Genomic DNA, 27,363 nt, shown 5'->3' with positions numbered 1-27,363 from the left:
TTAAAGGAAGAGCAAAAACATGAGATACAGAGTAAGTTTTACATTACAACATTATTGCAAGATCCAATATTTTAAAAGCTCTCTATGATCTTTACAAATGCTTCAGAGTTATTTACCCCATGTCCTAACGTCGCATAAAGATACTTTCATTTTAACTTCAATCGAGATAAATGAAGCACTCTAAGATCTTTCTTCCACTTAATATTCCTATTATAAGAAGAACTCCAACTTCTTTAGAAGCATGATGAATAATGATAACTTTGTTATTAACATACAAAATGTAAAGCATAAATCATAAACACAACACCCACTCTAAATATTTGTAAGGCATAATCTTTGTACTATTAGAGAGAATTCAAGTAAATTATGCCAGGATATATAACAAAATGAGGAGAAATTATCATATATAATTCTTGATCTAAAAATGAAGGGATGGGAAATGTTTGACATTTTAGGCAAACATTAAAGATTTCCCTCAGTAAAAAATAAAAAATGTTTAAGTCATTTACATCTCATTTGAAACCAAACTGCGTATGCATCTTAGTTCAAATGAAGTCTTAGAACAAAGAAATCTGTTCTCTTCCATGGAAAATCTTGCTGTAAACTTACAAGGCTAAACATCACTAATCAATTCAAGGCATGACTAATAATTAAGAAAGGAAACCCTTTAATTTCTACAACTTCCATAATTCACTTAGTCCAGCTTGTATTAAAAATCTGTACCTCAGTGGTCATCCACTGACTTTGAACTTTTACAAATTGCTATAGACATGAGGAAGCAAAACACTGAGACATATTATAGCTGCAGGAAAAAAGGCAAAAGAACTTTTATTCTGTCCACATAAGTAAAAATTGCTATTGTTTTATGGCATAATAATCTCAGCTAGTTCTATCTACATGGAAACAACTGCAAGTGTCAGAATATATCACTCATCACTGTTTTTTTTCTTTTCTTTTTAAAATATATCTTTATTAATTTCAGAGAGAGGAGAGGAGAGGGAGAGAGAGAGATAGAAACATCAATGATGAGAAAGTCATTGATCGAGCCCGCAACCCAGGCATGTGCCCTGACTGGGAATCAAACCCCGATCGCCTGGATCCTAGGTCGACGCTCAACTGCTAAGCCACGCCCGGCAGGGCTCATCACTGTTTTTCAAACTCCAGTTTTAAAATCTTATGATTGATTATAAACTCAAACATTAAGATATATTTCGCTGAAGTGAGAAGCTTAATAACACAGACATAAGACTTTTCCCTTCTCTATATATGTCTAAACATCCATTCATTCACTCCTTTTCTCCTCCTCACAATGCCCCTCGCCCCTTCTTTCTTTCTCCATACTTTATGAAGGGCAGTGATTCTACTAAGAATTACAACATAATATATAAAAAATTTCCAATAGTTCTTTGGTCTCAGCAGCAGAAGCGAGAGGACAAAGAGAATGTCATCGGTAGGTAAGTGCCACAACAAGACGCACACGCTGCACCGCCGCTGTAGCTTGAAGAACTACCACCTTCAGTAGTTCACCTATGACAAGCGCGGCTACCCTGCCAAGCAGAACAAGAAGCACCAGAACTGGTCACAGGAGGCACCTCAAAATTGTATACCGCAGATTCAGGCATGGATTCCGTGAAGGAACAACACCTACACCCAAGAGAGCAGCTATTGCAGCATCCAGTTCATCTTTTTTTTTTTCCTTCTTCTTTATAGTACTTTTTATTCTATATTTGAAAGTCTTTGGGGATGAAAAAATTAAAGGAAAGAGTAAAATGAGTTCAAAGATTTGTAGCATTTATCATGCATTCTGAAAAGCAGGCTAAATGTTACTTCAAAAAGTAATAACTTTTAAGTGTATTTGCTCTGTATTAATTTGGGATTTCAATGTAATAATGTTCTGGTTTAAAAAACATTTTTCCCACTAAACTTTACTATATTAGAAAAAGTATCATTATGAATCTAAATTAATTCAAAAGCATTTCCTGATTTTCTCATGTTCTGACAGCTTAAAAATATTGAAATGAATTTAATGATCACCTACATAAACCTATCTATCAAAATAAAATGACTTCTAAGTCATGGCTTAACTTACCTGCAAAGGAGGGTTGTTAAGAAAATTAAAACCAATTGAAACCACATCTTCTGAATAATATACAAAAACCACTTACAGGTTTTACAAAACAGTTCAGTACATGTATATACCTGTGATAAAATCTAATATTTCATCAAATTGAACATGGTGGTCTGAAGTTCCCAGAAGTTTTAAGATTGGATTCATTTCTTTTGTGAATATTTAAAATGTAATAAGATTCTGTTCCTATAGTGCTGGTGAAGTTGTGTGCTGAATGCGGAGTAAGAAAGACAAAGATGGAGAGAAGCAATGATGCACTCTGCATGAGTTGGTACACCTTTCTAAATACGATTCAAATCTGTAGGCTCATCACTTCTCGTGGTGGGAAGAAATATGCTAAGAATGAAACTAGACACACAAGTGAGACAGAAGGGAGTTTCTCAAATCGAGCAAGACTGGCAGAAAGATTTGCTTTAGGAACTCGCAGAAGCTGGACAAAAGAAACAGCAAAAATTCTCCAGAGAACATAAAACACCCTATTCTACTTCTTATTTCTATCTGTAAATGAAAATCTATTTTTGTATTTTGATCTCACTCATGGAAATGTGACAACATTGCTCCTGAATCTCTGCTGATGTTTCCAACCAGTTTATTTAGAATCAGATTGGCTTTTTAAAGGAAAAAGTATTTTAAGGCACTTAACTTCTATGCAAATCAAACACTTTTTTTTCCTGTATAGGCTGTCACTACTATGAGTATCTAAAGCAAAAATAAAGAAATCCAGAGAATGTTGGATAAAAACATGTAGAATGACAGAAAGATTCTATAGCTAAAAGAAGGCCGCATGTGAAGCAAATCCAATTCCTACCCCACTACTAAAATTTTATGCAAATTAGTACTTTCTTTTCATATTCTTCTCCTCCCATCCTCTCAATTATTTTTTAAATAATATTTCTGGATTTAAAGCAACCTTGAAGAAACTCTCATATCTGGTGTAAAACTCAGGCACTTGGTGAAGCAGTTAATTTGAACTGCTTAATTTTGGAAATGGATGCAAAGTCAAAGCGCAATGTGACAAGCAGACCATTCAGAATTTGAAATTCTAACATTGTTTTAGGTATAACTTTGGAATTTGATTTTATAAATGGAATGACTGTCTTAAACCAGAATTGGTGGCACAGATTTTTTAGTTTCTCCCAGTGTTCAAGTTATTAGGTTTTAGGCCAATTTGGTGTTCTATGAACTGAGAAGTTTGAGAATCGACAGAGTTGGAAAATAAACTTCACCTGTTATTTCTTCTTTCTCATCTTCTGGCTCTGCTCCAATCTTTTTCATTTCCTCTGTATACATGCTTCTCAAATTTTGCCAACATTTTTTTTTAATACTAGTCAACTTCCTCTGCAGAAAGTTAATTGCCAGCAAACTGGGTAAACTGCCTTTTCTAATAATCACCCAATCCTCTGATGATATATAAACCCAAGTTTGTTGAGCCCAAACAGTCCTACTATTAGAAACACAAATAATGCAATAACAAAATAAAAATGAAAAGAAGTATTAGAATAGTATCATGTTGTAAGTAAACTCTCAGAAGTGAATTTGTTTGCCAGTGATGGACAATTCAAAGCTAAATAGCAAAAAAGATTGATGCCAGCAATGCTTTCCAGAAAAACCAGCATATCTTCACTGTTATTACTGCCATCACAACTGTCAAAATATCTGGGTGGATAAGATCGCCCTTAATCACATGGAATGATAAAGCCCAGTTTCTCTACATATGCACGTAAAATATCAGTTTGTACTAAATGATACGAACAGCATACAGCCCCATCAATATGGTGGTGATAATTATATATGATATATATAATTATATATTTATATATATTTATTATATAATTATACATATCATATATATTATATATATTTATTATATAATAATATATATCATATATATATATGTGATAATTAAATAGTAACTACCAACTATCAAAAAGCATTCTTTCCAAAAACTCTTCAACTAAGGGTTCAGTGCTAACATTTCCTTCTTCCCAAAACAACACTTTAGGTACACAGGGTGACATGATTATAGCAGATCTGAAATTACAAAACTGTCTCTAAAAAGATTTACTCATATTTAAAAACATTTATTAATGGTCCACTATGTGCCAAGCACTATGTACTATGTGCTATATACTTACTATGTGCTAGGTACTAAGAATACAATAAAAGCAAGATTACCCAGAAGTTCAGGATGATGGCCTAAATGTTTCTATTTCTCTAAAAATTATTGGATCATCAGCACTGAAAATATCAGGCTAAAAATAATTAGGAGCCTCCTAAGTAAAGGAAAAGAGGGAAACTGGGCAGGTGTAGAATCTCTCAGATTCTATGTTAATTTGTAATTTATGTATACCCCACCTTTTCCATAAAGATTTAGGGCAGCTTACAGCATATATAAAATGTAACAAGATGGCATAAATTAAAAATTAAAAAGAAACTCTAAAACATAAAAGGGCAATAATTATAAAATAAAGCCAGGATTGTTTAAAAATTTGGCTTTTGGTAGTTAAAGATTTTGGATTTAAGCTTTCTAGTAGAAAAACCTTAGCAGTGTTGCCATTCAATACCCATAAAATTGAAGGAAAAAAAAAGACCATTTGCATTGAAGTACTACTATGCATTAAACTACGAATTTTTTTCAGACTTCCTTATATAGACATTACTATAATACAATCAACAATTATCAATTACATCCTTAGTAGAGATATAATGAGAAGTTTCACTGGGCTGTTTCTTAGAGTGTCACTTCATAAAAGTTGATGGCATAACCTCCAATACAGATTTTTTTTTTATGCTGTCAGTTAAATTCAGAAAACTGAGCTGGGTGATAGCTCTAACATCCCCTGTGAAAATCAGAATGCCTAAGAAAGAAACATGATGACTAGGCCACCCTTGCAGTTGGAGATGAGGGAAGAGTACCCTGTAGACAAGGATGACATTCTCCTTAGAAAATACAGTAAAGTTTATTTTTAATATATAGACATATAGGTACTTAAAGCCCTGAAGTCCCACTTTATATAGCATAGCCTCAAAATTTTTACTCTTCAAAATTTCTAGGATATGCATTTCCAGGCACACTCAGAGTCCAAGAATTCAGTATACTGGAATAGAAGGCAATCCCTGAAGACATACAATATCTGCAATATCTATACAAGAAGATGAACTTTAATTAACTGTATCATATTGATCAAGAATAAGACTAGTACATTACCACCAACAGTCACAGATCTGGTCAAAGAAGGCTGTAATATAGTTTCTTCATCATTAAATTGTTTCTCAAGTTCTTCTACAGATTCCTGACGGAGTTGGAGAAATTCTGCCGCTGCTGCTGCTGCTTCTTCTTTAACAGGATCTATCATTTTCTTCAGAAGTCTTAGGTCATCTTTCTGGACTTTCAAACAAAGTTTCTCCATTTCTCGGATATTGGAGCGGAGTTGCTATAAAAAAAAAATCATTAAAGCCACCATGTATCTTAGTATAAAATATCTTTATTTTCAGAGGTAATTTGTGATAATGGTTAAGAATGAAAATGATTACAAAAGAAGGTATGCATAACACTTTTCTATGTTTCATGTCTCTGGCCAAAACCAGCTTCTTTAGAAACTCACATCCTCGTACTTTGAATTTATTTAGTATTTTTCCTTTATATCAAACACTGGAGAAACATATAATGAAGAAAAATTTAATGATTTCCCCACTTCACCAATCCCACTACCTCTCTTAACTCACATTTCGCTTCGCTCATGCCAACACTAATATACGTAGCCTTTTTTTTTCTTTTTACAAAAAATGTATAATCTATAATTTGTCATTTCACATCCCAACTTAACAGTATCATCACATATATACCTCCTGGTCAATGGTTGTACTGTATTCCATAATATGGATAAAATATAATTTATTCAAACACTCCTCCAGTGATCAACGTTCATTCATTTTGTGTCCAGTTTTTAGTTATTACAAACTATGAAACAAATATTCTTTATTATAAATCCTAATATACTATAACAGTATATATTAGTATTAGAGTAAATATTATTAATATATATTTTGTAGAAATGATTCCCAAAACTGAGAGTACTGAGTAGTCAAGGGATAATGTGCATTTTTATTTCAATAGCTATTACAGCTTTTTCCCAAATGTTTGTAACAATTCATACTAAAATATGAGTACCCATTTCCCCACATACTGCCAGTACTACACGTTATCTCATTGTTTTTTACTTTATATTTCTGTGTGTGTGTGTGTGTGTAATCTTTTAATACATTGTTAAACTCAATTTGCTAATATTTTATTTGGAATTTTAGCAAATGTATATGTATGTGTGCATAAGTGAAGAGTGTATACTATCTTTACTGGGTTTAAACTTACTTTACAGGTTTAAGGTGTGCTAACTTCATAAAATGGGGAGCTTTCCACCTTTTCAACGGTCTATACTTTGAAAAACATAAAACTACTATTCTTTGACAATTAAATAGAATTAATCTTTAAGAATGATCTCAGTATAATGATTTTAAAAATTATAGATCTCCATGCCCAGTCGGAGTGGGTCAGTGGTTGAGCATCGACCTATGATCCAGGAGATAGTGGTTCAATTCCTGGTCAAGGCACACGCCTGGGTTGCAGGCTCGATCCCCAGTGGGGGGCATGCAGGAGGCAAACAATTGATGTGTCTCTCTCACATTGATATTTCTCTCTCTTTCTCTCTCCCCCCGACCCCCACTGCCTGCCTGCCTCCCTCTCTCCCTCTGCTCTCTCCCCTCCCTCCCCTCCATTCCACTCTCTCTAAAAACCAATGGAAAAAATATCCTCAGGTGAGGATTAACAACAACAAAAAGTAATGAAAGGAATGACTTTCTTGGAATTGGTCCTGAAATAAAAGCATAGACTAGTGAAGTGGGAATGAAACCCATGAGAGAAAGCTATCATGCTATCTTGGAATTCATAATAGTTACAAAAAGGAATACTGGCCCGGCTGGGCGTGGCTCAGCGGTTGAGCGTCGACCTAGGATCCAGGCGATCGAGGTTCGATTCCCGGTCAAGGCACATGCCTGGGTTGCAGGTTCGATCATCACTGATGTTTCTATCTCTCTCTCTCCCTCTCCTTTCCTCTCTCTGAAATCAATAAAGATATATTTAAAAAAAAAAAAAAAAAGGAATACTGGAAATAGTGATACTTTAGGGAAGTGAATCAAGTTGAGAGAAAATAGTTGTATGATGCTATGGCAGAAATTATATTGCAACAGAATCTTTTCTGAGAGAGAGATAGTTTCTAAAAAGCGAAATTCTGACACTATGAAAAAAAAGTTAATCTGATAAGAAAAGTGGCATCTTAAGAATCCAATGTAGTTGTGTAAGCGTGCTATGATAAGTTTAGAATTTTAAGAGACTTAAAAAAAAAAAAAAGGAATAAAAAGAAAGGCATGTGAAATAGATGAATACAAAAGAGTGGTGTGAAATGAGGAGAATCATGTAAGTAAAGTAAGAGCCCAGAATGAGCGGAGGCTGGTGAAAAAATGTTAAGAACAATAAAAAGGATTTAAAAAATACATGTAGAGCAAGAGGAACAGGAAAGAAGGTTTAGGCCTACTGCTTGGTGCAGATGGTATAACGTTAACAGATGATATAGAGAAAACAGAACTACTTAACTCCTATTTTGTTTTTGATTCTCTATTAAGGAGAAATATTCAAAATTGAAAGGGGCATAAGAAACATGCTCAAAGGGCACATGAAACATCTTACTGTATTTCACAGGCTTCATGAAGGAGGTAAGATCTGAGCTGTCCCTAAAGGATACTATTGGGAAAACAGAACATACTAAATAAAAAGAATAGATTGGGAAAAGACAAAAGTGAAGTAGAAGAGTAGAAGCTTTCTAAATACTATTATTTCATCAATTTTAAGACAGTATCTTTTCCACATTATAACCTCTCTGAAATTGGAACTTATCTTAAAATAGACGGTAAAAAGCACTGTGTCATTCTTAACTGGCACCACTTTTTCTTTCTTAGACGTACTCAAAATAACGATATATTTTATCACTGATGGTGCCTTAGATTTTATTTCCTCCCTAAGGTTCTACAGTCAGAGTAAACATCAAGGATCCTAAGTCCTAATTAATCAGCTCAGAATATTTAGACACAATTGAAGTTTAAATTTTTCTGAAGCTTATAATAACCTAAAACAAGTTACCTTCTTGCATTCATTTTGGAACTTACTCTTTTCTTTTCTCTTCCATTCTCTACCTGGCCTTGCTTCTATCTAATCCTTTCTTTTCTCCTAACTTCTGTCTACTGTCCTCACTTCTCCCTCTTTCCTCCTCATTCTCTCTCTTTTCTATTGCTTTTCCCTTTAAAAAAATTTTTTAATTAAAAGGTAGATAGCTCAAGTGTTCTATATTTCTCCTAGTAAAATCATGAATGTCGCATTTATTTCTACAAGTTCCATGGCTGATCTTAGTTTTTTGCAATCATGCAACCTTTGAAACAGTGATAGACCTCTCTGCACAGCAGTATCATTCTAAATGTGGTCTGAAATCGACTGAATCAGATTTTTGAAGGTGGACAGAAATCTGTGTTCTCAAGTTTTGCGTCACCACTGCTATGGGAAACTAGGCTGATCAAGTTTCTGTAAAAGCCAGGTTAATGTTGTTTGATGAATTATTACAGTAGTAAGAAATTTATAACTTTTTATTTAGTTTTGAAAATTATATATATGTGTGTGTGTGTGTATAGCTTAAAAAAATAACTGGATAACCAAAAGGAGTAAAAAATCAAAGGAGAAAAAGGCCTCCATTCATTTACTCAACAGATATCTAATGAGGACCTACTTATATAAGTATTAAGTGTAGTACTCCATTTTCTATCCACCTGAGTTAATATTAAAAGTAATTCCAGATTGGATTCTTGAACTATCATTTATTACACCCTTGTCCTTTAGACAAGTGATTTTCAACCTTTTCATCTCATGGCACACAAACTAATTACTAAAATTCGGTGACACACCAAAAAATGTATTTTTTGCCGATCTGACACATACAAAAAAAGGTATAATTTTGATTCCTTTACACCGGATGGCTGCTATTGTATTGGATGTTGTCAGTTTTTTATTTGACAATCTAAGGGGAAAGAGGTCGGTTGCTCCTGACTAGTCAGGTATTACATGTTTTTTTTGAGAGGAGGCGAAAGGGAAGGAAGGAGGGAGGGAGGTAGGGAGGGGGGGTAGAGGGAGAGAGAGAAAGAGAGAGAGAAAGAGAAAGAGACAGAGAGAAAGATTTGTTGTTCCACTTATTTATAAATTCATTGGTTGATTCTTGTTTGTGCCCTGACTGGGGTTCAAGCTGACAACTTTGGTGTATAGGGATGAAGCATAACCAACTGAACTACCCAGTCAGGGCCAGGTATTACATGTTTTAAAAATTCTTGCAGCATACCATTTGAAAATGGCTGCTTTAGACAAACACTAAATTTATCTGTTTTTCAACCTTCTTTTATCTGAAAAATGAGGATAATACCACCTTTATCCAGCATTCAGATAGCTGGCACGCTATCACTTCTGGTCTCTATAATATATTAGACAATCATGTACTAACTTATATTAACTTTTTTACTAAAGCTTTAAACTATGATTTAAATGTTTAACTTTTCATGAATTCCTATCCAGCTAAGTTCCCTCAAAGCAAAAAATGTGATATATTTTTCATAATCCTCTATTATCAGCTAGCATTATTACTATATGTTAAGTATTTGGGGTGGGGTGTAGGGAAGACTAAGCTTTTTAAAATACACATTTTATACTTTTGTATAACAAATCAACCAAAATGGGGGAAAGTGTAATCACATGTGTTTTATATTAAACAACAAAAAGCCAACTTTTTTTAAGCTTGAGCTAGCAGCTAAAAGTGAGAGTTTTAAATTGAGCTTATTACTAATTCCTCTCATTTACTAAATACCTACTGTATGACAAAAGCTGTATAGGCACTTTGCACACATGATCAACAATCCTTACAACCATCCTGGAATGCAGTAGAATGAGATTTTACTTTCAAAAAAAACATGTACAACTGGTATTAAGAATTCTTTTTCGGAGGGAGCAATTATCATTTATAAGGTCTTTTTTTTAAAAGGTAAATTTGAACAAGTTTGTTTATAATTAACCAATTGTTTCTTCCAATAACCAGTGAGCCACATACAAGGAATCAAAAGAAGAAAGAAATCAGGAAAACAATGGGTGATATAACAAGAGAAGAAAAAAACTATAAATAAAAAGTCCAAAGTGATTTAGACCAATTAGAAATAACAAGAGTTTAAAGATAAATGGCCATAAATTCTATACACGAAATTAATTATATTTCTATATAGCAAAAGATGGAAAGCATAATTTAAAAGAAAAACATTTAATATCTCTCCCAAATACACAACACACACCCTAAAATTGTAAAGTACTTAAGAATAGATTAATGAACTAAATTGAAATAGATAAACAAAACAAGTATAAACCCTGTATGTATTCTAGTCATCTGTTGCTACATAACAAATTCCTCCAAAACTTAAGGGCCTAAAACCACATTTTGATTTTGCTAGTGATTTTGCAGACCAAAAATTTAAGAAGTCCTCAGCTGAGTAGTTCTCACTTGGGGTCTCTCATGTAGTTGAGTCAGATGTTGACTGAAGTTATAGTCATCTGAAGGCTCAACTGCAATGGATGTCCAAGATGGCTCACTCATGTGGCTGGCACTTGAGGCTGGTAATTCCTAAGAGCTCAGCTGTGTCTATCTCCCACATGGGGGGGTGGGTCTCAGGATACTTGGACATTTCACATGATGGCTAAGTTCCCCAGAGCAAGCATCCTGAGAGAACCTGTGGAAGCTATCTGGTCTGTCTGACCTAGCCTCAAAAGTCAAGCGACATTACTTCTGCCTCAGCCAAGTTTCAGAGGGACGGGAATTAGATTCCACCTGTTGGTGGAGGAATAGGGAAGTCATACTGTAGAAGACCATGTAGGATGGAAGACATTTTGCATATGTTTTTTAAAACTACAATCTACCACAACCTGTTCAATATAAACCATAAAGAAACACAAATATTAAAGACGACAGAAATAAGTACAAGAATATCCCATACTCTTAGGTAGAAAAACTAGACATTGTAAATGTCAGCTTTCTCTAAATAGATGAATAAATTCAATGCAACTTCCAAATTTCCAATAAGATTGTATATAGACTTTGAAAAGCAGATTGGAAATTTTATACGGAAAACTAAAGAGCAAAGTATAGCCAAAACACTCCTGAAAAGGAAGAGTAAGATGGAAGTATTATCCTATAAGATATCAAACTTTATCATAAGACTATCTTAAGATAATGTGGAACTTGAAGGAGAAATAGATAAATTGACCAGTGGAAGGGAACAGAAATATCAGAGATAGACTCATGCATATATGGAATTAGCACTGCAGAAATCAGTTAATAGTAAGAGACAACTGGTTTTCCAAATGAAATAAAATGAAATTTTATTTATATCTACCTCATACCATCAATCCCAGATGGATTAAATATTTAAATATTAAAAGCAAAAAATTTAAAACATTCAATGGAAAATATCTTCTTGATCTTAGGATAGAGAACATTCCTTGAACAAGACACAGAAAGTGTGAACCATGAGAGAAAAGATTGATAAATTAGACTACATTTAAATTTATAATTCCTTTCCAATGGAGACACTATAATGAAAGTGTAAAGATAGCTCTTACTCTATAAATTTAATAATGATAAATCTAGAAAAATCTATCATAAATGTTCATTAAATTGTCCAAAAACAAGTTTTACACAAACTAGCAAAGAACTAATCTATATATAAAATTCAGGGAAGATATGAATAAAAACTAAGCAAATATCCACATCTAACAACAGTTTCAGTCACACTATTTTAATGACACATGTAAATCTTTTGTGCCAGATGGAGATCAATAATGTAAATATATATATTTAAAATCAGTAAACAAAAACTTTGACAATAATAATTATCTCAAGAAAATTTGTAAGTGATTTTTAATAACATTTAAACAGTAAAGATGGTAAGAAATACAAGTCATAATAATCTCATTGACATTAATGAGATTATTAATGCTTAAGACCATTCAATAAACACTGAATCTTGCAGAGCACCAGGTAGTGTGGGATATACAAATAAGGAGGACACAGTCCCTGATCTTTAGGCCTATAAACTAGTTAGCAAGCAGTAAAATACAGATATATACAGAGAAGTCAAATTTCTATCTACACCTCAAATCAATCTGTTTTTCTCCACCTCCACCATCTCTGTAACCCCGCCTAAATGACCTCTTGCATTCACCTAATTCTATCCCAATCTAGTCACTATACTGAAGCTACAGTAACCTTTTTGAAATGCAAGAGGACAAGAGATTCATTCTTCGGAGAAAAAGACTCTAGATTTAGAAACACCAGGTATAGGGCTAAAAGAGGGGAGTTATGTGAAAGCCTGCACTGAACAATGAAAGCCCAGCAGCCTTCACCTAACCTGCTTCTATAACTGAAAAATAGTACTTACTTGCCCTATGGGGATTATGAGGATTCTTCTTTAGAAAACTAAACTAAAACAGCCTCTAGATACTGATATTTGGAGGTTCCTCCAAGGAAAATACCAGCCTGCCAAAGAACCTTTAAGTAAAATCTACCAGCAGACAAGCAATTGGCTGTTTAGTGTCTCAGAAGTGCATAAGTTATTATATTCAAAGACAAAATGCTATGAAAAAAAGAAAACAAGAAAAAGCTCTTGGAAATTAAATACAATAATAGAAATAAAGAATTCTGTAGAAAGAATTGAAGATAAAGCTGAGGGAAGTCTCCCAGAAAGTAGAAGAGAAAATTAAACAAGCAATCCAAGAGTCCTAACATCCAATAGAACAGGAATCAGCAAACTTGCAGCAAAGGGCCAGACAGTAAATAGTTTAGGCTTTGCAGGCCATATGGTCTCTGTTGCAACCACTCAACTCTGCTGCTGGAGTGTGAAAGCAGCCAAAGACAATGTGTACACAAATGGGGCAGATAGCAGGCCAGATTTGGCCTGTGAGCCAGTTTGCTGACTCTTGCAATAAAAGATTAAAAAAGGGAAAAAAAGAACAAAGAGAAAACACAGAGGAATAAACTATGAAATAAATAACTTAAGAAAAATTCCCAGAACTAAACAACATGAGTTCTTAAGGTCGAACACAAAAAGCACATAATCATCATACTTCAAAATACCAGGGATAAACAGATTGGAAAAAAAAAAAAAAAGGTCCTAAACAAAGACTGGGAAATCAGATGATATCAGCATTTTAAAAAAATTATTTTTCAATTACAGTTTACATTCAACATTATCTTGTATTAGTTTTAGGTATATAGCATATTAGTTAAGATAATCATATACTTTACAAAGTGCTTTCAGTAATCACCTGACACCATACACAGCTGTTTCAATATTATTCACTATATTCCCTATGCTGTACTTTACATCCCTGTAACTATTTTGTAACTGCTAATTTATACTTCTTAATTCCTTCACCTTTTTCACCCAGTCCCCCAATCACCCTCTCTCCTGGCAACTATCAGTATGTTTTCTGTATGTATATATGTCTGGGTTTTTTTTCTTTTTTAAGTTGAATTTACTGGGGTGACATTGGTTAATAAAATTATGTTTCAGATGCACAATTCTATAATACATTACCTGTATATTGTTTGTGTGTTCACCAACCCAAGTCAAGCCTCCTTCCATCACCATTTATCCCCCACTTTACTCTCTTCTAACTCCCCCAACCCCCTTTCTCTCTATATAAGTCAGTTTCAATTTTGTTTGTTCATTTATTTGGTTTTTAGATTCCACATTAAGTGAAATCATACAGTATCTGTCTTTCTCTGACTTATTTCTCTTAGCATAATACCCTCTGGGTCCATCCATACTATCACAGATGGTTAAGATTTCATTCTTTTTTATGGTCGAGTAATACTCCATTGTATGTATGTACCACTTCATTTTTATCCACTTGTCTACTGATGGGTACCTAGGTTGCTTCCATATCTTGGCTATTGTAAATAATGCTGCAGTGAATACAGCAGTGCATATGTTCTTTCAAATTAGTGTTTTGGGTTTATTCCCAGTAGTGAAATCACTGGGTCATAAGGCAGTTCCATTTTTAATTTTTTGAGGACCTTCTATACTGTTTTTCATAGTGGCTGCACCAATCTGCATTCCCACCAACAGTGCACAAGGGTTCCCTTTTCTCCACATCCTTGCCAGCACTTGTTTTTTGATTTACTGATGATGGCCATTCTGACAGGTAGAGATGATATGTCATTGTGGTTTTAATTTGCATTTCTCTGATTAGTGATGTTGAGGATCTTTTCATATGTCTATTGGCCATCTGTAGATCCTCTTTGGAGAAGTGTCTATTCAGGTCCTCTGCCCATTTTTTAATCACTGTTTGGTTTTTGGTGCTGACCTGTATGAGTTCTTTATAAATTTTAGACATTAATCGCTTATCAGATGTATCATTGGCAAATATTCTCTCCCATTCAGCAGGTTGCCTTTTTGTTTTGTTGATGGTTTCCTTTGTTGTGCAAAAACTTTTCAGTTTGATGTAGTCCCATTTGTTTTTTTCTTTTGTTTCCTCTGCCTTAGGAGATATATCAGATATATAAAAAAATATTGCTAGGAAGAAATGTCAGAGATTTTACTGCCTATTTTGCTTCTAGGAGTTTCCTGGTTTTAAGTCTTACATTTAAGTCTTTAATCTATTTTGAGTTTATTTTTTTATATGGTGTAAGAATGTTGTCTAGTTTAATTTTTTTTTTTTTTGCATGTATCTGTCCAAGTTTCCCAATACCATTTATTGAATAGGCTGTCTTAATCCCATTTTATGTTCTGGCTGCCTTTGTCAAATATTAATTGACTATATAGGTGTGGGCTTATTTCTGGGCTCTCTATTCTGTTCCATTGATCTATATATCTGTTTTTGTGCCAGCACCATGCTATTTTGATTACTATAGCCTTGCAGTATGATACAAACATTTTAAAAAGCAACACTAAACTAGAAAGCCTACACCTTCATAATTAAAAGAGAATTATATATCTATTGAAATTAGCAATCACACATGAGAGAAGAAGATATTTTTCACTCATATAATAACTTAAAATTTTACCACCAAGGTTCCCTTATTTACAGAGCTACTGAAAGATGTACTCCAACAAAACACTGGGGTAAACCAAAAATGAGGAAGACGTGATATTAAGGAAAACAGGGACCCAACATAGAGGAGCAGCTCAGGAAGTTCCAGCGAGCCTAGAAAGTGAGTCCAGATTGAAACTGGGGGAAGAAGGGCTTCAGAAGACAGTCTTCAGGCTAAAGAACAGAAATGATGTACTTAAGCATATGAAAAATATTACTGATAGCATATGGCAGAGATGTGCTGCAGCATTTAGAAAAAACTACAAATATACAGAAAGTTAGGCAATTTAAAAAATAAGGCAATTATTAACTTAAAAAAGAGTATGTACTATATTTTGCTAATTTGGCTTAGCAAGAAACTATATCTTCATAATCAAATAATGAGATACTAATAACTAATTTAACCAAAAGTTACATGTAATTATGTAAGGGGGAGGGAAGTAAAGAGCAAGGTGAAAAGCTAGGTCTCCACCTATTTCGGCAAGAAATGAAGCGATCATGCCTAAACCTGATTAAGAAATACCAATCTACACACGGTATTTAGAAATAAAGAGTTAAAAACCAGGAAAAATGACCCAAAGGATTAAAAGTAGTTTCTCTCATGGACACAAACAGCAGTGTGGTGGATGCCAGAGGGAAAAGGGTGGGGAAGTGAAAGGGGTCTTAATATATGGTGACAGAACATATGACTTTGAGTGATGGGCACACAGAGCAATATACAGATCTTGTAACATAGAAACCCACACCTGAAACCTATATGTTCATATTAACCATGCTCACCCCAATAAATTTAATAAAAAAGAAAGAAAGAAAAAAGAAAAAAAAAGTGGTTTCTTCCAAGTAGGACTTGGAGATGGATAGGGGTAGGGTTTTATAAGCCTTTTAATTTTATTTGTCTTTTAACTATGTAAATATATTATTTAAAAAAATTAATTTAAAATAATTAAAATTTGTTTTATTTTTAAAATATGTTTTTATTGATTTCAGAGAGAGGAAGAGAGAGGGAGAGAGAGATTGAAACATCAATGATGAAAATCACTGATCAGCTGCCTCCTGCACGTTCCTTATTGGGAATAGAGCCCGAAACCCGGGCATGTGCCCTGGCTGGGAATTGAACTGTGACCACCTGGTTCATAGGTCGATGCTCAACCACTGAGCCATGCTGGCTGGGCAAAATTTATTTATTAAAAAGCCAATAACTAGCAAATAATAATTATAACACTACATTAATTCAACAGTATTACAGAGAGAAGAGCATTATCTTCAAATTATAAGAAACTCTTACAAAAGACAACAACATAGTATGATATGTGCAAGGGTCATGAACAGGCAATTTACAAAAGAAATACTACCATCCAAGAAGTATACGAAAAAACCTTTCACACTTCAAAGCACTAAAAGGAAAATTACAGATTAACACCAAAAAAAATGCAACATTATTTTAATCTACTAATTAGCAAAAACTCAAGAAATGGGTAATATTAATGTTGATAAGGTTTTTTTGAAAATGCCATGACTGTGAGAATGTACACTGATATATCATTTCTGAAGGAAATTTTGGTAATATGAACTAAAATCCTAAAAATATTTATGACATTTCATTCAGTAATTCCTGGTAAAAATAAATCCTTAAGGAAATAATTATATATGTGCATAAAAGAATTCAGCTACAAGGGTATTCATTTTAGTAAAATTTTAAGTCTGTCTTGTTCATGTTGATTTACTAAAAATAGCCTTACCTGAACTGTACGTCCCGCGTTGATATGCTCTTCGTGCAACTTGTCCCACATTCTGCATCTCTGATACTACACAAAAGAGAGGGGAAAGGTACTTTTTTTTTTTTTAATCATTAAAATGACTATTTCTAGTTACCACAAAAAACCCTAGACACTTACCCAAACTTAAACATATTAGCTAAAAATGTTATTGACTTAGTAATGGCAATTAACTATCCAAAGACCATACAAGTACGAAGGTTTCAAAAATATTACATATCCTGGCAAATGGTAAAACAAACAAAAATCACTAGGTACTATTTATTTTATTGAAAGAGACTATGAACTTTGTCTTTTTTTTAATCTCCAAAGAGTTTACAATATGAAGAATGAGAATTTTTGTTGTTGTTGTTGTTAGTTCTCACCCAAGGATATTTTTTCCATTGATTTTTAGAGTGTGGAAGGGGGGGGGCAGAGAGAGAGAGAAAACTGAGAGAGAGACTATTGAGAGAGAGAAAAAAAAAAAAACAGAAAAAATATGGTTCTGGTTATTTCATCTTAGCTAGAATGTGAGAGCTGGAGCTGGAGCTGTTATTTCACATGCAAGATAGGAACAAATTGTCCCGACCGGTGTGGCTCCGTTGGTTAGAGTGTCCTCCAGTACACCAAAGGTTGGGGGGTTTGATTCCTGGTCAGGGCACATACCCAGGTTGCAAGTCCAATCCGCGGTTGGGGTGCGTGCAGGAGGCAACCAATTGGTGTTTTTCTCTTACATCAATGTTTCTCTCTGTCTCCCCTTCCCTCCCTTCTCTCTCTCTCTTCCTCTTCCTCTCGCTCTAAAAAAAAAAAAAAAATCAATTAAAAAAAAAGAAACAAGTTGAGGATCAAACAGCAAGTTAAAAAGAGCCCAGGTCTTTAATGACTTTTGAGCTGCCACTGTAGCCCTAGACTCTCTCCGTAACTATGAGATTAAAAATTGCCCTGGCCAGTGTAGCTCAGTGGTTAAAGCATTGGCCCACACACTGAAGGGTCTTGGGTTCAATTTCCGGTCAAGGGCATGTACCCAGGTTGCAGGTTCCTGTTCCCCACCTGAGTTGGGATGCATGTGGGAGGCAAACAATTGATGTGGCTCTCTCACATCGATGTTTCTCTCTCCTCTCTCTCTCTCTCCCTAAGCCCTCTCTTCCACTTTCTCTAGAATCAAGGGAAAAATTATCCTTGGGTGAGGGTTAACAAAAATAATAATAATAAAAAAATAAAAATAAAAACCAAAACAAAAACCTCTTCTGTCTTATTTCTGCCTCTTGCACTCTAACCACATACTAATTAATACAGTACATGCTACACAATAAGTTTTCCCTCAACCCCCTAAAATATGAAACAAAAAAAATTATGTTCCATGCTTACTATCTTGTTGTTCCCATTAACTATGCTTAAATCTATCTTACATTAGCTAAAAAAAGTGAATGCTAATACAAATTTCAGAACTACATTCTAATCAAGGCCATCGCGTATAATAAAATGTAATGCTGAAGGACCTATGGAATATAGTCCCAGGTGTCCACAGCACACTACTCTCATTGTTTTTGGATATTGCAGAATCACTCCATTAAGGCTTACCTTCAATTTCCCTTCAGTCTGACTTTCTTCTTTTAAATTCATATTGGATGACTGATGGCTAGCATAATAAATATTTTATCTTTCTACACTCTTCCCCCAGGAAGAATATGCCTTTTTGAAAGTGAGGCACCTTTACACACCTGAAGTCCAAAATTAGTTCTTAACTCTTTTGTCCACAGTGAACACTGCTGCTTTTAAACATTTTTACATTGCCATAAACTATCTATCAAAATATGCTATTCAATCTTACATAGATACAAAATCACTTTCATAACTAAATTAAAAATCCTAGAGACAGCAGAATGATCCAGAATATGGTATAAAACATAGATCAGTATGAGTTTAACTGCTTAGCTCAGACATCACCTATATTGTAAGTTATAATTATTCTGATACTGTCTAACATTTTCACAGTAAGTAAAAATTTTACAAAAAGTTAAAGAAAAACTGTTCTGGCAAAGAAAGATCAATATAACTCTAGAATAATTTTCTTATGAAGTCTGGTACAATTAATCAAGTCAGTAATAGACCCATTCCTATCCCAACCCACCTTTCTCTCAGGGTTCTTTTCTACTGATGTCTGGACGGTACATGTGGTTAAGTTCTGAGGGTAATGACAGTAGGCACTTTCATATGGAATAAATAGAAGAAAAAGGAAATCTAAAACATGCCAAACCTCAAATGTAAAAAGGACAATAAAAAGTGGTCTCAGTAGACCATAGTCTACTTACTTCTGCCTTTCATAATCAATTCTACCACATTCTACTCATCTTCATAACCAAGCAGTTCAGAATGAGCTCATGAATTTGAAACGAACCTTATTAAACTTCCCACCTGATATGATTAATCAAAAGTAAACAACTCTATTTCTATACTGTTATAGTACTAAAAGAATGAGCCTTCCTCATTTATCAAAGCATGGAACCCTTTAATTTGTTTCTGCTCCTGACCAGAATAACCAGCTTCCTGGACAACTCCCCCATCCTTAAAAGTCATAGTACTGCCCTGGCTGGGTGACTCAGCTGGTTGCAGTGTCATCCCGTGCACCAAAAAGCTTATGAGTTCAGTTCTCTCTCAGGTCACATACCTACATTGTGGGTTTGATCCCCAGTTGAGGCACATACTGGAGGTAACCAATCGATGTTTCTCTCTCACACAGATGTCTCTCTCTCTCTCTCAAATCAATAAACATATCCTTGAAGATTTTTTTAAAAAGTCATAGTACTTATTGCTTATGGATAAAGAAATTAAGGGATGACAAAATATTAATCTTGAATTTTAGATACCTTCACACTTGTTTTTCGGGGTCTTTTTCTTGTTGACACTATTACAGGTGTCCCGCATTTTCCTCCCCTTTGTTCCCCTCCACCCAGCCTCTGCCCCTACCAGGCCTTCACCCCATTATATACCTTCATATTTGTACAGAAATTTTCATCATAATATTCTTGGCACTTATTTTTTATACTTTTAAAAAATAGTTAAATACTAGGAAGACAGGTGGTATCTATGGAAGAGAAAGTTTACACTCTTATAACTTGTATAAGGTAGTCAGTTGAGGGAGATAGATACTGTTTATAAAGAAAGGCTTTAATGACCACTTCTATGCCCACTACCCTCCCCACCACCAAATCAATGGAGGGCCACTCAGCTTAAAATTTATACTGGGGGAGGTTCTTTTGAAAGAGCAAATACCACTGACCTATCCCACAGCACAGAAGGCAATATAACCTATCAAAATCAATGCTCAGTGCTCAATAAATCTGATGTTCCCATAAATGCCACAATCATTCCACCAGACCACAGCCAGTCCAGGTTCTAAGCAATCTCCATCCACCATAGTCCCAGAGACTAGTTCTTCCTTCTACCTATCTCCTAAACTGACCTCTAGGCAATATTTCTGAATTTTGGGCTTTCCTCAAAGCAGTGAACTTGGGAAATTCCCTCATATCACATAATGATTTGCCCCTTTATTCTACATGCACCTGAAGAGATTAGGAGTTACTGATACACACTCAAGATTCAAAAAACTTGCCATGGGGTAAATGAAATTAAGGTAGGCCCGTCCCTTAGCCAAAGTTTGCAGTTTTCATATTTTAGTTCACTTCAATTATTAACTGCTTAATACATCAGTATGTACAACTAAAAAGATGCAGATCCCATTCTTATATTCCTTCCTAAAAAAGGAATAATATGAGAGGTGTATTTGCAAAACAACAACAACAACAAAAACCAGATTAAAGAATAAATACCGTTGTTAAATCAACAGAAGCTAGATATTTTAGCAAAGCTTATTTAATATTCTGAATTTAGCTAAAATGTACAATAAATAGAAATCAGAATATGTAACCATTTTTTTGTGGTAGAAAATGGAAAAACTTACCTTCTCAATATTTATCTGGTGCTTTCTTAACCTCTCCAGGTCCGTTGGGATTACTACTTTAATGAATTTTTGGATAGCTGGTTCAAGACGGCGTAATTTCACTTTTTCTTCATCTTCAGACATCCTAAAAAATGTTATGTCACTTCTACTTGCAACAACTGTCTTCTCTACTCATATAGAAAAACCTAAAAGGGAAATATTTATTTAAGAATGTTTTTAAATGAGTTCCTATTATTTTTATAAGCCAACTATTAGGTAATTTTATAATTTATTCTAAATACATATTCAAGTTAATGCTGAATTTCAGTGACTTTTAAAGAAACCTTTTATTTTAAAATGTATTTCTCTGTTCAAAAGTAATGTTATATACCCTCAATATACTAATGCTATATTCCCTTTAGAATGCTTAGAAAAATATAAAAAAGAATAAAATAAAATCAACAATCACCTGCTCACCCATCATAGTTAACTACTCTTTCCATTTTTTTCTCCCATCCCCTACTCCTACTCCCATTTTGATATAGATATATATGTGTATATATATATATCTATACACACACACACATATATACATATATGAGTGTGTGTGCACGTGCACATGTAAATACCTTTTTTAAGAACTAGGAGTATACTGCCCAAGTTTTCATGGCCCAATGTATCTTGGACACTGAATAACTTTTTTTAAAAAGGTGTCAAATGGTAAAATTGGAAGAAAAAATTTCATTCTTAATATTTCTGCTTGTATCAAACTTAATTTCTAATGTCATAATAATGTATCTATGTAATGATAAATATATTTAAAGTATATATATAAATGATATATATATGTAACTATGTAAAGTATTATATATAACATAGTATGCAACTCTTCTCATCCATGAGGCAATTTAAATTGCCTCTTCCCTTTCTTACAAAGCAGTTAGCATTGTTTACAACCAATACAAAAAATTAGTGACACAGCTAGAATAAGAACCCAGGATTCCTTAGCATACATTCAAATGCTCTTTCTAATTCACCAGGAGTTTTCTGCAAGTGTTCCAGAAAGTCCGAGGATATGCCTCTGAGGCAGGGTAGGAGAGAGTAGGGATTGGCAAGTGAGCAGGCTCCGGGACCCCATACTTGCTCCAATTGGAGAAAATTCACTTGTCTATTTCATAAACTTGAGTTTACTATATTTTAACCAAGCTTAAAAACCACTGTTTTGCACCACGGTTCCATGCCATCTCACTAGCCACAACCTCTTCCATATTAAAAATAATAATAATTGACCATATTAATCCCATTGGGTTATTATGTCTTAGACAGGATCCATAAAGACAGAGGTTCACAAAAAAGATTCTGTGGAATCACTAATTCTTTATGAAAATTTGTGTATGTATTTTGAGTTCTTTTAAAGGACAGAGTCCCTTGCTTTCATGAGACTATCAGAGAGATCTATCACTTCAGAAACACTGAGCTATTATTCTAAATAATGTTCTGTTTCTCTTTTACAGTTGAAAATTTTGAAGTGTTGGTATACAGGCTATCTTATTTACTTCTAATTTGGATTTTATTTTTGATCTGAGCTCAAAAACAAAAAAAGGAAAATCTCTAGACACCAAAAATGAGTCCTACAGCAGTGAGTGGGAACTGGAGACACATGGAGAAATTAACTGCCAAAATAGTTAGTCCTCAGACCCAACAAAACAGAAAAATTCACTAACAGACTAGAGATAATGAAGCAATCTAAAAAGAAAATTAAATTAGGTACATTTAAAAATATTCAAAGATATAAAGGAAGGAATAGAATCTTTTAAAATTAGATAATTTTATGAAACAGTAATAGGCCAATCTAAAAATAAACCTAAAAAGTCTACTTAAAAATTTTTACTCAAAAACCTCAAAAGATGGGTTAAATAGTACACCCTGTAGCTGAAGAGAGAATTATCGTTTGGGAGATATCAATCAGAACACAGAGGAATAAAGAGTACAAAATATAAAATTAAAATTAGAGACCTAAGGGATAAAACAAGAAGCTCAATAACAAGTAGTCCCATAAGGAAAGAATAAAGTGGTGAAAAGGCATTCATTATTCAAAAAGAACAAGCTGAGAATTAGGATGTAGGACCTCAAATTGAAAATGCACATAAGCCTTAAGTATAATAAATAGAAAAAAACAAATTTACCTGAACACATAGAAGGGAAATAGCAGAACATCAAGGACAAAGAGAAAAATCTTAAAAAGCAAACCAAAAATAAAAGACAGATAAAATAAACGAATAAAAGTAGCAAAGTTTTCATCAAAGCAAGATATCAAAAGACAGGAATATCTTCAAAGTGCTGAGGGAATTGGTATATACCCAAGGAAATTATTATTTAGAAGTGAAGGCAAAATAATAATTATCAGATATACAAAGACTGAATTTATTCCCAAGCCCATCATTAAAAGAACTACTAAACTGCATACTTTAACAATAAAGAAAATAAACTCAACAAAGTGGAACGGCAAAGATCAATCAATATAATAAAGTATATTGTTACTGGGTGAATAAATGAATGAAATGAACAAAGAAAATGATTTTGAATAAACTGATTACATATAATAAAAATGTTTCCATTTAAATTATTATTTTTCTACAATGCATCTTTTTTTAAATCCTCGCCAGAGGATAATTTTTTTAAAAAAATTGATTTTAGAGAGGAAGGGAGGGAGGGAGGGAGAGAAAGATGGAGGAAGAGCGAGGGAGGGACAGAGAGAGACATCAATGTGAGAGGGAAACATGGATTGGTTGCCTCCTGCATTCACCCTGACCAGGGGATCAAATCCAAAACCTGGGTATGTGCCCTGATTGGGAATCGAACCCACCACCCTTCAGTGTATGGTATGATACTCCAACCAAGCCACACTAGCTAGGGCTACAATGCATCTTTTTATAGCACATAGTATTACTCTACATAGATGTTCCATAATTTAACTAATCATCTATTGTTGGCTATTTAGGTTGTTTCTAATTTTCCACCATTATAAGCTACGCCACAGTGTAATTACCTCCTTACACATAAACCAAAATACCATCTACAATTATTTCTTTAAATTAAATACCTGGAAATAGAATGAGTAGGTATACAGATTTTTTAGGACTTTTGATATCAAATGTCCCAAAAAAGGTTGTGCCTATTTACATTCCCACTAGCAACACATCAAAATGTTAATTTACCCATACGCCAATATTTGGTATTATCATTCTTCTTAGACATTTGATGGTGACAGAAATGGCCCTCATTATTGTTTTATTTTTCAGGTCTTAAATTACTAATGGGATTGATTTATTGGCCATTTGCATTTCTTCTTTCATGAATTGCCAGCGCCTGTGAAATGTATGTTTTACTGCAAGGTATCTTTTTACTATATTTAACATAATAGACTCAAATTATCAACTATTTGTCTAATGTTTCCCAGTTTATCACACTGCCTATTGTGTTTCCTTCTACTATGCAAAGTATATACTATAGGAATATATGTATAGCTTTTATATATGTGTGTGTATGCCAGGTACTAGAAGTAATGACGCCCCAGCAGCAATGATCATACCTACTGCCTAAATCTTGGTGTTTAAATAACACTCTCCAAAAAAAAGAAACCAGGGGTCCTTGGAGAAGTGGTTGATTCCAGGGCTGGGGCAGGGAAAGCACAAGATAAGCCTGGAGCATCTTATGGTGCCAGAAAGTAAGGAAGTTCTCAAAAAAGGATAGAGGTTTGTCAAAAGGGCACAAGAAACTGAAAAAACTCCCAATGGCCAAAGCTGGAACAATTTGAACCTAAAATAAATAGCAAAAGTGTAGGATAATAACCAACAGAAAAATAAATGAGTCCATACTGATACAAATAAATAACAATACATAAATGGGAAAAGGGGGTAGCTTTTCCTTACAGAAGAACTTAAATTAATAAATGAAGAAGTGAAGGAAACAGAAAGTCACCATCATAACATCACAGTACTAATTACCAAAGGCAAGATCCACCAAAGGCTGCAAAAGTCAGAGAGTGAAAGTTTGAGGAGAAACAGCATGTTTGCATAATTTACAAGTTATCTCCCAGGATGTCAATTGTTTACAAAGGGAAACATAGTAACTTTACATTATAGAATCCCAGCAGACACCACCTTAACTAAGCAATCAAAAGCATTATCAAATGCAGTGTGTCTGTCCTATCATGCACCCCCTCGAATGATTAACTGAGAAGGGCACGTGGTATCAACAAAATGCACAGCTTTAATCAAACAAATCATGAGAAAAATTCAGACAAAACCCAACTGAGGGGCACTCTACAAAATAACTGACCAGGATTCTTCTAAAGCATCAAGATCACAAAAGACAGAAAACGACTGAATGGTCACAGACTGGAGGAGACCAAGGAGCCATGCCAACCAAATGCAATGTGGGATCTTAGATGGGCTCCTGGAACAGAGAAGGGTCACGAGTGTAAAAAAAATGATGACCTCTCAAGAAAACTAGTATAGTACTGGGCCTATGTTAACTTCTTACTTTTGATCACTGTACCAGTTATATTAGGTGTTAACATTAAAGGAAGCTGTAGAGGACTCTGTTACTACTTTTGTAGCTTTCCTGTATTTTTAAAATTATTTAAAAATAAAATCTTAAATTGACGTTTTACATAAGCAGGGCAAACATTTAGAAGTAAAAACCTGCAATCCTCTTCACCACACTAACACGGGGAGGGTCCCCAGGCTCCGCAAACTTGACCATTCAGTGCCCACTACACTACCGTCGTGGGCTGAGGGCCGTAACACTCATGCTTCCCGGAGAAAGAAGTCCTGGTGGGTTAACTAAATTACTTCGGAGATTATTAAAAACCGAAAAACCCCATTTCTCAGTAATCAGCCAAAATCTCTGGAACACCGCCCCCCCGCAGGGTGACGACCCCTCGCATTGGTGGCACCAAATTTCCTCGGGCACGCCGCCCGGTGTTTCTGGCCGGGGACGGGGGACTGGATTCGGGAAGTAAAATCAAGGCCTTTGGTCCTCCCAGATGGCCCCCTCTCCCGGCTTCGGATTCCGAATTTAGAAAAGGAGCGCGTCAGACGCGGGGCCGTCCGGACCCACCTCCGGCCCGGCTGACGGGCGGCCGGCCCCGCGCTCCCGGCCTCCCCTCACTCCCCGGCCTCGCGGTGCCCCCCGCGCACCTGGGACACACACACCGCACGCCCACACGAGAGAACGGCCGCGCGGGCCGGCCTGGGGCCCCCGAGGGCCTGGGGCCCACCGCGCGCCACGGGAAGGGCAGACCCCGCGACCCCGGGAGGCCATCGTGCTCGTCCCGTCGGCCGCCTCCCGACACCCGTTTCGAACAGCGCTTCCAGAAACGAAACCGACACTTCTTGGTGCCGGGCGGAGTCCCTAGGGCTCTCGCAATTCCGACTTGAAGCCCCGCTCTCCGGGGGCGCCTGTCCCGCGCGCCGAGGCCCCCGAGAGGACCCGAGCCGACGCCTCTGAGGCGGCCTCCCGCGAGCCCCTTACCTCCCGCCGGGCGCTCCGGGGCGGTCGGCGCGCACGGCGCAGGCGCGGCGCGGGGGGCGGGGCGGCCGGCGGGCCCTCGGCTAGGCCACGCCCCCTCCCGTCTGGCCTCTCCGGGCGTGGCCGGGCGCAGGTGGGAACCCACGCGGGCGGGGCTTTTTAAAAACGGGTCTTGTTTTATGCCGCGGGGCTGCGACAATGGGGCCCGGAGGAAAGAGGCGGGTAAACACTTTTCAGGTCAGTTTGTTGTGTTTTAAGTATGAGACGCTTCACATTTGTATAGCCCTCTGCACTTTGCAAGATTTTTTGTTCCTTTTCCTCTGTTCTTCCAGGAATTTTATTGGCGGGCTCGCCGTGTGTTCTTAGAAATTGAATCTCAGAAAGGCTGTGCTTTCTCCCTCTCGCCCCCTCCACCGCCCCCCAAAACTGTGAGGCGAAGAGGGCACGAGTCTTACCTGTAACAGGCGCAGAAATGGAAGCCCAGGCAGGCTGTGATTTCCCCCAAAACTGGAGGCCTGAGTGCCGGGGTCACTCCAGCTTTGCCGCGTAGGACGCCGGGGCTCCGCAAAGCGTGCTAAGTGGCTCGTGCCGGCGCACCCAGCGAAGGACAGAGCGCGGGCCCCGCCTGGCTCGCTCGTTTCCTTCCGAGCTCTTCCTGCCGAACCGCTGCCAGCGGCGAGCGAGCGAGCCGGCGGCTGGCCCCGAGCCTGTGCAGGCCGCGGGGCATGGCCTCAGCGCCATGCCCAGACTTCTTAATAGGCTTGCGGGTGTTCGCATGACTTGCTTA

General features: G+C 35.9%; 1 protein-coding gene and 1 pseudogene across 2 annotated transcripts in view; one reads left to right on the top strand and one right to left on the bottom strand.

Moving 5' to 3' along the window:
• STX17 (syntaxin 17) overlaps positions 1–26,314 on the bottom strand; it is a 42,472-nt gene extending 16,158 nt beyond the window's left edge. Inside the window, exons 1-4 of one of the 2 annotated variants that reach the window (XM_087822786.1) lie at positions 26,246–26,314; positions 21,063–21,247; positions 17,087–17,152; positions 5,337–5,562 (exon numbers count right to left, since the gene is read on the bottom strand). In XM_087822786.1, the coding sequence (XP_087678912.1) occupies positions 5,337–5,562; positions 17,087–17,152; positions 21,063–21,185 (415 nt within the window). In that variant the 5' untranslated portion in view covers positions 21,186–21,247; positions 26,246–26,314. Of the gene's footprint in view, positions 1–5,336; positions 5,563–17,086; positions 17,153–21,062; positions 21,452–26,245 lie in introns of those variants that run through there. The other variant, XM_016225018.2, reaches the window with a different exon arrangement.
• LOC148091853 (large ribosomal subunit protein eL37-like) lies at positions 1,412–1,808 on the top strand (annotated as a pseudogene).
• Positions 26,315–27,363: the final 1,049 nt, after the last annotated feature.

Source organism: Miniopterus natalensis, chromosome 12 (genome assembly GCF_054644295.1).
Source record: "Miniopterus natalensis isolate mMinNat1 chromosome 12, mMinNat1.hap1, whole genome shotgun sequence".
Lineage (NCBI taxonomy): Eukaryota > Metazoa > Chordata > Mammalia > Chiroptera > Miniopteridae > Miniopterus > Miniopterus natalensis.
Note: the sequence above shows the minus strand (reverse complement) of the source record. Positions and strands in the feature narration are given on the sequence as shown.